Source organism: Lactuca sativa, chromosome 4 (assembly GCF_002870075.4).
Source record: "Lactuca sativa cultivar Salinas chromosome 4, Lsat_Salinas_v11, whole genome shotgun sequence".
In the NCBI taxonomy this organism is placed as follows: Eukaryota; Viridiplantae; Streptophyta; class Magnoliopsida; order Asterales; family Asteraceae; genus Lactuca; species Lactuca sativa.
Genome location: NC_056626.2, coordinates 10,471,709 through 10,487,113, shown reverse-complemented (window position 1 = coordinate 10,487,113; position 15,405 = coordinate 10,471,709). Strand labels below are relative to the sequence as shown.

Here is a 15,405-nt window from a genome sequence, read left to right as displayed (position 1 = left end):
TATCATTCGATTGATACCTTCCTGGAGTCTATGGTTTCTTGCCTTAGTCAGCAGTCCTCACTACTGAGGCATATGATATTCCCTGATGTCGTTTGCTTTCCTTAATATTCAAATTCAGTATTTTGATAATGATAGCAACTTAGGGAAAACTACTTTTTACCACACATCACTGACCAGTCTTGGTAGAAGGCTGCTTTATTTAAAGAAAATATAGGATTTTCTGGAAAGGACTCTAATACACTGAAACCTCTTAAACTATTACTTTATTAAGTTATTTGAATGAAATGTCACTAAATGCTTATGAACTCACCAGCATTTGTAAAAATGTTGATACTCGCTTTTCAAATAACTTGTATTCTCAGGTTAGCATTAGACAGGTACATCCCGGAGCTGTTGATGAAGATAGCTTAGTACCATGCTGTATTTATTCTATTACTTGTATTACTTGAATTGTTGTAATGTAACCATGTAAAACTATTACTATTAATGCAATGTTTTGTTGTACTTCGATTACTATAATGCATGTGTTGTGATACTTGACATGACGTCATCCACCCAAGAACGCTTCCGCCGTTCCGGTTTTGGGGTGTGACAACATAAACTCTAAAGCACCTAATCATATAACAGGAAAATAAAGGCATCACTCATAACAAGCATTCTATCATTCATTCCTGAGCAGATCCTTAGCCCTATAATAGCATGCAACTCATATATAAACATACTAAAACAGAAGCTTAATGTATGTGTATTTTAGGAAATACTTACTTGAGCTTTGACTAATTGCATGCATCGTGACCCTTTCTTTATAATAACCTTGAGAAAAATAATCTTCGTAAAAAATATTTTATTAATCCTTAGTTTGAGTCCAGGTTCACTAGAAGGTGTGCACGAATCCCTCAAACTAAGCGTTTGATACCAACTTGTAATGTCATATAAATTCAAGGTAAAAAAAATTCATTTTTCAAACAACCAAAACCATTTGTTCATTCATTCAAAGATAATCAGAGTATAAATGTATTCTCAAAACATCATATTAAAGTCATAAAATTGATAGTGTGGAAAAACTCCAGTGGATGATATACAATCAAGTCGAGCGCTTCCCTTTGAAACAATAATTACCTTAAACAATAAACTTAAAACCATAAACACAAGTCTTAGTGAGTTCCCTCAAAATACTACATACTACACATAAAGTCATCGATCTTTTTTAACCCTATGTGAATGCTATAGGTCAAATCATAGTCTTGCAATCACTTCCTATCATGCGCCAAATCATGGTCTTTCCTTGCTATGCTAATGGCCAAATCATGGTCTTACATACAAGTTGTAGGGGCCAAATCCTAGTCATCCATACAATAGCCAGGGGTCATATCCTGGTTTTTTCATATAATTCCCATGTGTCAGATCCTGGCCTTCCATGCAAGATTCACAAAGACATTCTAGCATCCTACATAATATAGTGAGAAGATACACCTCACAATAGAATTTGTAAATACCAAAGCTCGTACAATCGAAAGGTTGGTGTTACACACAACATAATGCAACATACAAGGTCAAACCTTAGTCTACCATCAAAAACTACTCACTTGACCAAAAACTAAATCAGGTCAAAAATTCAACAGTCAGCAGTCAATGCTTACCAAGCTATGGCCAATACATGACCACGTCATAGCAGCTAAATGACAATACAGTCAAGAAACCCTCCTTCACCACGTCGTGGCGAGCATCTTGCCATGTCGTGGTTTCTGCAGTTTGACAACTTAATCGATTAAGTCGTTTGATCAAACTTTCCAAAAGGCTTCTTTATACTCCATAGATCCATAAAAGCGTTAATTTATGGACGTGCATGTCCAATGTATGCCATTCACTCAAATTAGGTCAAAGTGTGAGAAATAGGGTCAAAAACCCATGTATGAACACAAAACTTCATAACAGTTCAAATCTGGAGCATCTAACCTCATAGGGACCTCCTGGATCAAGAAAGTTGCCAACTTTATTTAATCCATCTATTGAAACCAACTCAAATATGAAGAAATATGCTTAAAAACCTAAATCTAGAAAGGTAGAACAAAAGATATGAGCTTGTAGACTTACAAAGTTACAAGATATACCCAAGGAGGCTGGAATGATGTTAGTTTGCTAATCTTTTTGCTCCATAACACTCATTTCTTCCTTCAAAAGATCATGAACACCAAAAAAGGATTAAAATGGAGGAGAAAAGATTAGGGTTTCCTTCAAGGCACTTGGAGGTGATGGAGGCTGAAGGTTGATGAAACTCTAGCCATCACCTCCTTTAAATAGGGCCCAATGCCTGATATCTAGGGTTGTGAGCCCAACCGTCACCATGTCGTGGCTAATAAATAACCACGTCATTGTAACTTAAGAATGCATGTTTTATCATACGTTTCACACCATGGTAATCCTACATCACCATGTCACGACCACTAAATTCATAAGGTTTGAAAATATAAAACTCATACCTGAATATCGAGTGCCACATCATTAAAAAGGGAAAACTAAAGTGTTAGGAAGTTGAATTTTCCCATGAGTCTTCTACCTCAATAAATTGAGGGCATTACTTTCATAAACATAATTTTAATACAAGTAATTATTAAAAGTATTAAATATTCATTGAATGTTTATATGTGAAATTAAATGTTTATTATCCGGACTGGAATATATGTTAAATGTATATTTGATAACATGCAATGTATGAACCTGATTATATATATATATATATATATATATATATATATATATATATATATATATATATATATATATATATATATATATATATATATGATAATCTTAATATAAGTAATATTACTTAAAAGATTAATTCAAATTAAGTACATGATACTCTATATCAAATCTATACACTAAATTAGGATAATGTTGTAAAAAAAAGGTTGATATTGGAAGTGGATTACATGGATTGTAGTCTAGTCTAAATATCTCAACAGATATTCTAAAAAGTACTTTCATTCAAGATTTATTGTTAAAACAATATCAACCCGACTGGTCTTGTAATTTATTTTTTTTTCACCTGAAGTCTTCACATCATGAATAACAACAATGCCTTGGTGTGCTTATCTTCGAATTGTTATCAGAAATGAAATCGTCTATGGTAGTCTTTGTTATCAAAGATCCAACCAAGTCTATAAGCGAGTTCATCTAAATGTAATATTTGATTTAGAATTGAAGGTCTGGTTTTCCGATTTTTCATCAAAAATAAGTTTTACTAAATATCTATATACTAGGTAAAATAGTTAGTAAAAAGGGTGCATAGAAGCCCAACAAAATTATCCATTTCAACCCATAAAGATTAAGAGGAATGGAAGCCCAAAAGATTCCGTTCAACATTAAAAATTCCACATAAAATCTATTAAAAGATAACAACTTGTGCACAAATTTAAGTGATGCTTGATATGCATCATCTCATGAACTGAAATTTTAAATACTACAGAAAAGTAAATAAGAAAATAGCGACTGAAACAAAAACCTTAAATTATTCTTATTCTGATCCATCTTGAAGATGCTCGAACCTTTCTTCATTCAACAATTGGAAGCCGTGAAACTTTACATGAGCGAGCTATTCTGCCTTCTCTTGCTAACTGTTTTCTCATATATTTCATTTTTCTGCTTTGGCTTCAATCACTTTTTTAGCAAACGAAGGCAAACAGAAAGCAGCTGCATGAATCTGTATGTTGAAAAAGTTATAAAAAAAAAAATGATGAAAAAGCTGCAGGATAATTAATAATATGTTTAAAAGTTACCTCTTGATTGTAGAACTTTAAGGGTCCTATAGACTTGTTTTGGCTTTCATTTTCATCCATTGGGTTGATTGGGTTCTTGAAATCAACTTCTGGTCCCTCAGTTGAACATAGCATGAATCCAATAACCCCACTGAAAAATGAAAACCAGATTACCTATTTTCCTTCCACGATGAATAATATTGTTTGTAAGGGTAAGATGGTCATTTACCTTGGATATGTGGGGACAGTGGTCCACGCATAGTTAACCGATCCCTTAAATATCTGACGACAGTTGACAACAATATCTTCAATGATATGCATGTGAAGCCAAATGCTTTCAGCCTGAGTACAAACAACGCCACCTGGACGAAGTGCTTTTGCAACCGATGCAAAAAACGGCTTCTCAAACAGTTCTTGTGCGGGACCTGACACCATGTGAATTTACCAAATTAACCTTTCAAACTTCATTTTAATTTTTTTTTTAAACTTGGGTATTACAATACCTACCTATTGGATCGGAAGAATCAACTATAACAGCATCATAACTTCCTTCTTGAGCAGCCTTTAAAAATGCAACTCCTAAAAAACAATTGCAAATTATTACATTTTTCATAAAAATAAGATTGTGTTAAATGTATAATATATACCATCTCCTACGTGGAGTGTGACACGGGGATCTTCGTATCCAACCGCTACATCAGGAAAATATTCTTTAGAAACCTGCAAACATTAAATTTTGATAATCAGTTTGAGTTTTAATAAAAATTAAATATAAAATGATGTGGAAAATGCGATGATGACTCACATCAACAACCATCTTATCAATCTCACAAATGTCAATATGCTCGACAGAAGAATGGCGAGCTACTTCACGCAAGACACCACCATCTCCTCCTCCAATAACCAAAACCTGCGGATTAATAAAATCAGAAAATTTTGGTGATTTGTTATTTATATTCTATGAAGCTTTTTTTATTTTATTTTTTAATAAAATGGTTTGTAAGAGTTATAGCTAGGGAAACCTTCTTAGGGTTAGGGATTGAACAAAGTGGGAGATGAGTAATCATTTCTTGATATGCACATTCATCCCTTTCTGTAAGTTGAATTACACCATCCAAAACAAGAACCTTCCCATATGTTGCAGACTGAAACAAACAGAAACACAAATACTAATATTTATCACATTCATCTCTTTCTGTAAGTTAATAATTATTTTAAATAAATAAATAAAAAAAATACCTGAAAAACCATCACATCCTGGTAATCAGACTTCCCCTGAAACAGTATCTTTTCAATCTTCAAAGAGTGTGCTTCTCCTGCATGAATGTGGAGACTATTAACACTTTGGGTTTCAAGAAACCAAAGTAATTCATACAAACTTCATCATTCTATTAGACTTGCAAAAGTCAGATATTTGACTTTTTTTTGCTTTATAAAGTGAATACCAGACAATATAAATGATTAATTTTGTATAACTTTATGCACATGCTCAACTGAATTGACAATTTTGTTTTCCATTCATATGTGTAACACACATTATGCTGTACAACAATCACAACACCCAAGTGTAGAAATTTCCATCTTTAAATTTAAAAAAAAAAAAAAATGATTGCAACCCAACAAAAAGTAGAAAGCAAAAAACCATCATGAAGAAATTAAACGAAATAGGATCAATAAATCTTACACGAATCAGGGTTTTCACACAAAAATTAACTAAAGATCCAGAAGTACTCACACTGTTTATATAAATAATAGATGATGAAATTCAAATTATAATCCCCCAAAATTAGCATATCCCATTAACCAATTTTTAGCAATGAAAAACAGAAAAATTGATCACAAAACTTTAAAGGCTTATCGATTTGTTAGAAGTTCCCATTAGCATATCTATTACATCATTACTAGCATCCACATATCTATAATTGATTAACCAATATGTTAGTGCATAAGCAACGTGGTTCTTCACTTTTACTATCGATTACAGATGCACAAATATGTAATTGATAAATTCCTTTTTTTTCAAGTATCCAAATTCGGAAAAAAACCGGACTAAATGATAATGAAACCATAAAGAGCATCTTTCGTAAGTCATTAACAATCTTTAGAATAAACTCAGACTAAAATAAAACTGAAAACTGTTTTAGAAAAAGTAATCTATGAGAATGATAATGAAAACCCATCAGATTTATACAGGTTACATGGAAATTCCGCTAAACAAACAATTATAACCATGGTAGCTTTTCGACTGAGAGGAATTTGAATTGTTGAATACTAAAAAACTGAAAGTTAGTATAGTATAGAAAAACAGAACAGGGGAACTCTGTAAACAATCTGTAGGTAAACATATAAACATAAACAAACAATATTGAGAAAAAATTCACGAAAATTGTAGGAAACTGACCGGGCCACATCGGACTAATCTCTGAAAACCAACCAGGAATGACTGACGATATGTTTCCACCGCCATTGGCGGCGTTGGCAGATGCTCCGTTCTCTTCTCCTTCTCTGGGCTTTTTCATCGGCAAATCAGCCATGGCAGCAACGTTCTGTTCAGTCATGTCTGTTTTTGCGTCTCTATGAAACTTTCAGTGCAATTGTGAACCCTAGAGACGCAAACGTAAACAATAATGGATGAAAAAGGAACAGAGAGATGAAGATTCTGCTTAAGAAAGACGCATGGATATCTTTCTGCTTTTGGGGGATTAAAAAAACATGAAAACTAATGATATGGCACTCGATTAGGGTTTTTCTGAATGGTCTCTGAAAATCGTCAGATCTTTTGCTTTAAAAATCAAAATTTTATTATAGAAAAATCAGCCCAAGAATATCTTTGTCGTTTCATCATCTTGTGACCATGCGATCCAATGTGAAATGTTTTACGTCAAAAGGAAAATGAATGGATCAAATGGATTATCAAATGGGTCGACAATATAAAAATGTAATTAAAATTATAATTTTTATTTTTTTGTCTAATAATATACCAACATGGCCATCAATTTATCGTATTTTGCAAAATAACCATCAAATCACATAAAAGGACTCCTGAATCCGTAATGTTAATGTTAAAAAATCTACTTAATAATAATTTTGTAACTAAATTAGTGTGTGAGGTGGGATATTTTGTTTAAAAATTTTAGGAAGACAAATTGAAAACTGCTTAAGATGTTGAAAATGCCTAAGATGTTGAAAAATGTATACTTAGGAATAAAGGAGAGATGCAAACAGATATATTAAAGGTTTTGTCAGACCGATTCTGAAAAATAAAATATTTTTAAAGGTCCAGGACGAATAAGAAAAAAAAATGGTCCTTATCTTTATTATAATTTTGTATTTTTAAATAAAAATATATAATAAAAAATTTGGGTCATGCTCTAAACAACCCCCCCCCCCCCCCCAATTGGTTTTGTATACTTACTTGATATATCTAAAATGTTAATTATATCTATACCCCCCATTGGTTTTGTATACTTACTTGATATATCTAGAATGTTAATTATATCTATAATGAAAAAGCTTGTTGTGAATACTTTTACTATAAGAAATAGACAAAGAGCGTAAAATGTTTGAAATATCTTAATTATGTTAGAAAAGTCTCAAAATTTTCAAAATATGCAAAATTGCAAGAGATATTTAAGGTACATAAAATGTTTAAGACAATTGAGATATGTTAAAATACTAAGATGTTCAAAGTGCATAAAAATACGAAAATGCTAAAAATTTAAGATGTTTGTAACATATAAAAGTAAAAGATTAAAAATGCAACACATGATATACGAGGAAATGCCTTGATCTTGGCTAAGATCTTCGGCATAATACCTTAAGAGTCAAACTGCCTCTAGTATTTTATTAATAAAAAAGGTTACATAAGAGAACTAGTGGTGTAGAGAGAATGAGAGTTATTGTGTGTTATTAGCAGTGAGTGTTTTGTGTAAGGATAGCTCCATATTTATACATGAGTGTTCATAATGGATAACAATTATCTAGCTACAAATCGAGCATAATCTTCTTTCTTGAGATTCATGGAGACCAAGTCTTTTCCTACGAGTCACTTCAGGGAATATTGAATTGATCGGGTCTTTGTTGACATTTTCAACTAGCGTTATACACGTTCGGTGGTCGGGTTGACCGATGTAAAAAACGTATAAATTTTACTTTCTTTTGTAACATCTTACTTTTATTTGTTCCATGTATAGTATCTATCATCTGTAGTAGTTTGTCACCAATAATGATTTGGTCATGCAAACACATGTTAGTTGTCAAAACAAAAACATACATGCATTCCCTATGGTTTCTTTTATTAGTCGCTGACTTGTTGGTTTCTTTTATGTGATTAAGCATTGAAACATAGCATTATTAGCTAAGTAAGAAAATGTCTTTTTACACAAAGATGCATACGTTGTAAAAAGAATATGTATAGAAAAGTGTTAAACAACATAAGATACTGTCACACCCCCGAACTAAAGGAATTGATTGATTGAAAAAACTCATCTTCATTGATATCCCACGATGGGTATAAATAACATCAAGGAAAAGAAAATAACAAACTAGACTTAACAATTGGTAAAGATAAAAGAGATCTAAACTAAAGATAAGATAAGACGGGAATTATTTAAAAATTCCTTTACTCCCCCTCAAGCTGGAGCATGCAGATTTCGAATGCCCAGCTTGCCTGACAGAATACGAAGTCGTTCTGCTCCTAGAGCCTTGGTAAAAAGATCAGCAACTTGTAGTTTAGTGTCAACACGAACAGGTTGAATTTCTTTGGTTTCAACTATTTCCTTAACAAAATAACAATCCATCTCAACATGTTTTCTTCTTTCATGGAAGTCAGGATTGTTTGATATGTCTCGTGCAGCTTGGTTGTCACAATAGAGAGGCGTGGGGTGATCTTGAGGAGCCTGCAACACTTTCAATAACCAACGTACCCACAAAACTTCACTAACTGTGACTATCATAGCCCTATACTCTGCTTCGACTGAAGAACGTGACACCACTGTATGCTTTTTGGTTTTCCATGAAATGGGAGCACCTCCCAAAAGCAATAAGTAACCAGTACGTGATCTCCGAGTGTAAGCACATCCCAACCAGTCAGAATCACAGTAAGCCTGTAGTTCCAAACCACCATCTCGTGGTATAAAAATATCTTGCCCTGGTGTTGCCTTCAAGTACCTGAGGACCTGTAATGCAGCATCCATGTGTGGTTTTCTAGGATCTGCAACAAACTGACTGAGCATATTAACTGAATACGCGATGTCTGGTCGTGTAGCTTGCAAATAAAGTAGTCTCCCTACTAAACGTCTATACTGGCTAGCATCAACCGTCTCACTATCAATATAAAGGTCAAGTTGCAAGTTTTGTTCCATAGGAAAAGAACTAGGCCTACAACCAAGCATCCCACTATCTTCCAAAATATCTAGTGTATATTTTCTCTGACTCAACACTATTCCATCAGCTATTTTAGCTACTTTTATTCCAAGGAAGTACTTCAATGGGCCCAGATCTTTAATACTAAATTGCTTGTCAAGATAGTCTTTTGTTGCTTGAATTTTGTCTAAATCATTGCCAGCAATGATTACGTCATCCACATAAATTAAAGCCATAACAAATGAATTGTCTCTCTTGTACACAAAGAGAGAAGCATCTACATGAGATTGCACAAATTGTAAATGAGTGAGACTTACGGTAAATTTTTGGTACCAATTCCTGGAGGCTTGCCTCAGTCTATAGAGCGATTTCTCAACCTACACACTCTATGATCTCCTTCCTTTGAAAATCCTTCCGGAATACACATGTATACTTCTTCATCAAGGTCGCCATGTAGAAAGGCATTGTTCACATCCAATTGATGAACAACCCAGTCCCTTTTAGTTGCAATAGCAAGAAGAATTCTTACTGTTACAAGTTTTGCCACTGGTGCAAAGGTATCATGGAAGTCAACCCCTTCCATTTGTGTAAAACCCTTCGCCACCAATCTGGCTTTATAGTATTCTATCTCACCATTCAGTTTATACTTGATTTTATAAACCCATTTGGAACCTATTGCTCGCTTTCCCGGTGGTAAGTGTTCAAGCGTACAAGTACCATTTTTCTCTAAGGCTCGAATTTCATTCTGCATAGCTTCCCTCCACTTTGCATCCTTGGAAGCTTGTTTAAAAAATTTGGGCTCTTCGTGACTGCTCACAGTAGACAAGAAGGCCTTGTGTTTTGAAGAAAAATTCTCGTACGAAATGTAATTCGCTATTGGATGGTCCGTGGAAAAGGACTGTGTGGTTGCTGACATCGAGTTGTCTATCGAGGGAGGGAGTGTGACGACAAAGTCGTTGAATTTCTTAGGCATAGTTCTAATTCTTGATTCCTTTCCAAAAAACTGTTCAGGAGCTTTTGGTTCTTCAACATGATGTCGTGGTTGTTCGCCTTGAGTTTGAGATTCTTGGTTGTCAGGAATTGTGTTATCCTCGACATGTGTCTGAACAACATCTAGAATTTCTTGCATTGTTTCTGTGGGTGTATCTTTTGCTTGATACATGCTTTCTTGTTTAGGTGGGTCGCCTAGATTGAAATTATGTTCTGCATTGCATGGTTGTGGTTTGTCTTTGTTTTCTTTAAAGGGAAAACTATTCTCAACAAACTTGACATCTCGCGATACTATGATCTCGTTGTCATCAAGATCATAAACACGATATCCCTTTTTACCGTGTGGATAACCCACAAAAACTCCAGGCCTCCCCCTCACTTTGAATTTATCTCCTTTTGTTCTGTATTTCTAATATACACCAAGCAACCAAAGACCCTCATATGATCATAATTGGTTTTCTGCTTGAATAAGAGTTCAAATGGTGTTTTATAACTAATTACCTTTGATGGTAATCGATTGATAATGTATGTGGCTGCAAGAACACACTCACCCCAAAACTTGATTGGTAACATGGCTTTAAAACGAAGGCAACGGACAACTTCAAGTAGATGGCGATGCTTGCGCTCAACTACACCATTTTGTTGTGGTGTCTTGACGCAAGATGTTTCAAGAGTAATCCCTTATGTCGAATAGAATTCTCTCATGATTGTGGAAACAAACTCACCACCATCATCACTCCTTATTCTTTTGACTTTCTTTTCAAATTTTGTCTTTACCATTTTACAAAAATCTATTAAGTACACGCTAGCTTCATACTTGTGCTTGAGAAGAAAGACCCAAACCGCCCTACTATAATCATCCACTATGGTCAAGAAATAACGTGCACCAGAAATAGAAGGGGTACGATACCCACCCCATATGTCACAATGGATTAAGTCAAAACATTCATTTGTCTTAATAGAAGAAAGGGAAAATGGCAATCAAGTAAGCTTTGCCTTTACACATGAATCACACATTTTATTTCTTAAATCAAAAGTAAAATTCTTCAAAAAATCAAGTCTTCTATGCCATGCCTCTACATCAGTGGAAACCAGCATAGCCTTTCTCTTCCCTACTTCCGAATCCATCTGATACAGCCCCTTCTCCTGATTACCCACTCCAATCAAGTTCCTCGTTTCTAAGTCCTGAGCAACACAGAAACCATGAAAGAAAGTTACAACACAATTGAGATCATCTGTTAAACGACCTACTGAGAGTAAATTGCACTGAAACTTGGGTATATATAAAACATCTTTGATCTGAATCCCATTGGGAAGTGTCGATCTTCCATTTCCCTCAACGGGCACCAGGGCACCATTTGGTATTTTGACTGGGTTCTCATGACTACAATTCACTTTGTTTTCAAGTAAATCAATGTGCCCTGTCATATGTTCAGTTGCACCTGTATCAACAATCCAAGGCTTATTTTTGTGCTTATTACCTGCCATATTAGCACTTAAATCTTCTGTGTCTCCAGACTTGGGCGTGTTGATAGAGAGGTGTTTCAGAACCAATTGGTATTGTTCACCTGTTAGCCCTTGTATTGGGCTTGAACTAGACTCTACGAAAGCTGCCTTTGGAGCTTCCTTCTTCACTTTTCCTGGCCACTAATCCGGGTACACTATCCTTTTAAAACACCCTTCCTTGTTATTCCCATTTTTGCCACAATGAACACATTGCTCCACTTCTTGTGTATTGCGATTCGCCTCCTTGCTGGATAACTTGTTTTTCTGTGATGCACCATTATTGGTGGTATCTCGTTTGTAAGAAAAGCTTTGGAAGGCGGAAGCTTCGTGGGAGGGCTTTCTTGTCGCTGAAATCGCTCGTTGCTGCTCGTCCTCAGCAACCAGATGATAAGCTACTCCCAAGGTGGGTGTGGGCTTTGAGGTCAGAATTTGCGTTCTGACTGTAGAGTACACATCATCGAGGCCCAGCAAGAACTCATAAAGCCTTTCTTTTTCTTTACCTTCTTTCAACCTTTTTCCTATTTCATAGGTGCAAAGCCCTCATGTACAGTGGAGTAATGGACTCACTGATTGAATCTCATCCCAAACAGTACGCATATTAGTGTAATAGGACGAGACTGATGCTCCGTCTTGATGTGTGATAGTCAGCGTCTGCTTCAACTCATAGGAACGTGGGGCACTTTCTTTCCCAAAACGCTCTTTGAGATCGTGCCACATCTCTGCTGATGTAGCTGCATATTTTACGTTGGATCTAATGTTCTTCTCCATGGTTATGGTGAGGCAGCCCTTAATCATGGCGTCACATCTCATCCACATCATGTAATTGTCTGCGTGTTCTTCCAGTTTCTTAATGGATATGTTTACAAAACCCATTTTGTTTTTCGCAAACAGGAAATTAGCCATCTCCTGCGACCAATCCCCATAATTTCTGTCTGTTAACACTTCGTTCACCTGCATTTGTCTCAGTGAATCTGATGCATGTAGATAGAATGCCGAATTGGAGTCGATTGGGTTTCCTCCATCTCTGCCAGAACTCTCTGCCTTGTCCTTCTCCTTATCATTAGTACCCATCGCTAATGAGTTTCGATTTCAGGCCAGATCGTCCGCTCTGATACCATAAAGGAATTGATTGATTGAAAAAACTCATCTTCATTGATATCCCACGATGGGTATAAATAACATCAAGGAAAAGAAAATAACAAACTAGCCTTAACAATTGGTAAAGATAAAAGAGATCTAAACTAAAGATAAGATAAGACGGGAATTATTTAAAAATTCCTTTAGAGTAAACGCAGGAAACGTCCAGGGGCGGATGACATCATGTACAGTATCATAGCAATTTCATAATAGAGATCAAAGCATTACAAACATTGTATTGATAATTTAGTATTTACATTTTATTTAAATCATTGTCTGACTCCAAAAGCATACAACAAAATATAAGACGTAACAATACTAAGCTCCGTCTTCACCAAAACCTGTGTGGGTACCTGTCTACTGAGCTCCGTCTTCACCAAAACCTGTGTGGGTACCTGTCTACTAATTTCTTAAGAATACAAGTGGTTTTAAAAAGAGAGTGTCAACAACTAAGTTTGTGAGTTCATAAGTATTTGTATGAGAAATGTATGTCTTTGTTCCTTGAAAATGATAGTGTGTTCTTTCAGAAAATCCAATATTTTCTCTTAGATGTAATGTAGTCTTAATTGTTCCAAGACCAAAATGTATAAGTATTCTTGTACTTTGTAGTAATATAGTATAGTTTTATATCTTTATAAAACTATTTGAATGCATGTTTACAGAATTGTAAACTGTATTGTACTGAAAAGTAACGTAATGTAGTTTTAAATAAATAAAACCATTTGAAGATGTGTATGTGGTCGTAAACCAAACATATTGTTAATACCAAATTGTGAGTTATTATAACCATGCTAATGACCTATATGGCATGTACGACGTTCTTCAGGCGTCGGAATCGGTACGACATTTGTCACCCCACACCTGCTGGTCTAGCTGTTGCAATCAACTTAGGTGCAAGATTGTCAGTCACATATAGATCTATACACAAGTGTTACACTCTCCCTCCATGAGACTCTGGTTATAATACAAGACTTTTATTGGTACTTGGGTAAGTACTTGAAGATAATGTCTCACAGAGCTATATTAATGGTTTACGTATAGTGTAGTGAAATTCCTTTTTCTTGTAACGTTTGTATGTAAATGTTTACATAGTATGAAAAATAATTACTCTTTTAAATAATTATTTTTTGTGCCCCCAACCGGGTAAAATACTGTGTATATTCCATAAACTATACCTGTTATAGTTTATATAAATGTTTTGTTGAAATGGTGAATCATTTGTATTATTATCAAATTTACCATGATAATAAATTGGAATAAAATAATTATATAAGTTTATTTATGTAATTATACCATTTTGCTCGACATGTTACAAAATGGTTAAAGTTTTATTATATCAAATTTGTAGCCATATGTATATTTATATTTATTAAAAATATAAATGTAACGGTTTGTATATTAACACAATTTATCTTGTGTTTTACTTGTATCCCCCCCTAAAACATATAAAAATTGTGAAAACTGTAAGGGTATGAACTCACCTCGGGTGTGTTGTTGACTGTGTACGATGTGGTAGTGATGTTCTTCGTGTTAAAACACGTGAAATATCCGAAATCAAATTCTTAATAACTATTTTGAAGATTTTGCTTTCTGGGAAAATGGTTGAAGATGTTCTTGGTGAATATGAAGATTTGAGTATTGTATGAATATGGTTTGAAGATTCGGAGGAATTCTTATGACTTTTGAGAGAAAACTAGAAGGAGACTCTGGCTTAAAAAACATGACACAACAATTGTATTGTTGTGCCATGAAATAGTATCTCACATTATTGTTATCTTGTTCTAGTTATAGTGTATATGTTCCTTTTGTAATTGTATATGTTCCTGTTTGTAAATGTATATTTTCCTTTCTGTTCTTGTTATAGTATGAATGATCTAACTCATGTTATGGACTGACTCATGTAAGTTTCATTGTGCGAGAATAGTAAATAGTAATTCTCTAAACTAATGCCTATTATAGTTTACTAGCATGTTTGTTGTATAACTGACATGTTGAAAGACTCACTTGTTAATCATAAATGATTAAGTTAAATATATCCTTGAAAATGGTGTTTAATATTCATATAAGTACTTAGGATGTATAAGTATAAGTTAATCGACAGTCGGACAAGTGAATCCTACCCTAAGCCCACAACCAAATAAGGAACAGGAGTCAAGGTTCTTAACATTAGTCCTAAGTCCATTAAATCATATTTATACTTAAATATCTATATGAATATGATTTTGAAAGTAAAAAGGGTTTTATAAGTAATTTTTAAAAAGGGTTTTGAAAATGAAGTTTAGCAGTGTTTGAAAACAGAAAGGTTCTTATGTTTGCAAGAATTCAAATGTAAAACTAAACATAATTCTATTGTGTTTCAACTTGTATCGCCCCCCCCCCCCCCCCCCAAAAAAAAAAACATTTATAACATGTAAAAGGTTGATTGTGGGGGGTATAAACCCACCTATAGTGAGTGGTTCGAAGGAAGGATTGATATAAGATGCTAAGTATTCCCATTGAAATCCCGAGCACAAACAAATCCTATTAAACATATAATAACACATATATGTGTACATTAGTGTACATAACAACTAATCATGTATGGAAAACACCCTTAGGAACTAGGAATCACTCATAATGGAGTGTATCAATCACATATGATTGGAAAAGG

At 34.4% G+C, this 15,405-nt stretch overlaps 2 protein-coding genes across 2 annotated transcripts; both read right to left on the bottom strand.

Moving 5' to 3' along the window:
• Positions 1-3,291: 3,291 nt before the first annotated feature.
• On the bottom strand, positions 3,292-6,606 carry LOC111903682 (spermidine synthase 1). Its single transcript, XM_023899434.2, has 9 exons — positions 6,160-6,606; positions 4,998-5,074; positions 4,781-4,903; positions 4,564-4,668; positions 4,406-4,478; positions 4,266-4,337; positions 3,988-4,183; positions 3,780-3,909; positions 3,292-3,703 (listed from the first exon to the last, which is right to left on the bottom strand). The coding sequence occupies exons 1-9, from the start codon at positions 6,314-6,316 to the stop codon at positions 3,635-3,637; spliced, it is 1,002 nt and encodes a 333-aa protein (XP_023755202.1). The 5' UTR covers positions 6,317-6,606; the 3' UTR covers positions 3,292-3,634.
• Positions 6,607-11,759: 5,153 nt separating this feature from the next.
• Positions 11,760-12,689, bottom strand: LOC111903683 (uncharacterized). The gene is made up of 2 exons (XM_023899435.1): positions 12,212-12,689; positions 11,760-12,136 (listed from the first exon to the last, which is right to left on the bottom strand). The coding sequence occupies exons 1-2, from the start codon at positions 12,687-12,689 to the stop codon at positions 11,760-11,762; spliced, it is 855 nt and encodes a 284-aa protein (XP_023755203.1).
• Between the last annotated feature and the right edge of the window lie 2,716 nt (positions 12,690-15,405).

Excerpts from the sequence above, each read along its gene's own strand:
- LOC111903682 (XM_023899434.2), bottom strand. The coding sequence starts at position 6,316 with ATGACTGAACAGAACGTTGCTGCCATGGCTGATTTGCCGATGAAAAAG. Across the intron at positions 4,479-4,563 it reads TTGATAAGATGGTTGTTGAT|GTTTCTAAAGAATATTTTCC; the intron begins GTGAGTCATCAT and ends TAATGTTTGCAG. Across the intron at positions 3,704-3,779 it reads TAAAGTTCTACAATCAAGAG|ATTCATGCAGCTGCTTTCTG; the intron begins GTAACTTTTAAA and ends TTCAACATACAG.
- LOC111903683 (XM_023899435.1), bottom strand. The coding sequence starts at position 12,689 with ATGGGTACTAATGATAAGGAGAAGGACAAGGCAGAGAGTTCTGGCAGA. Across the intron at positions 12,137-12,211 it reads GTCCTATTACACTAATATGC|GAAAAAGGTTGAAAGAAGGT; the intron begins GTACTGTTTGGG and ends CCTATGAAATAG.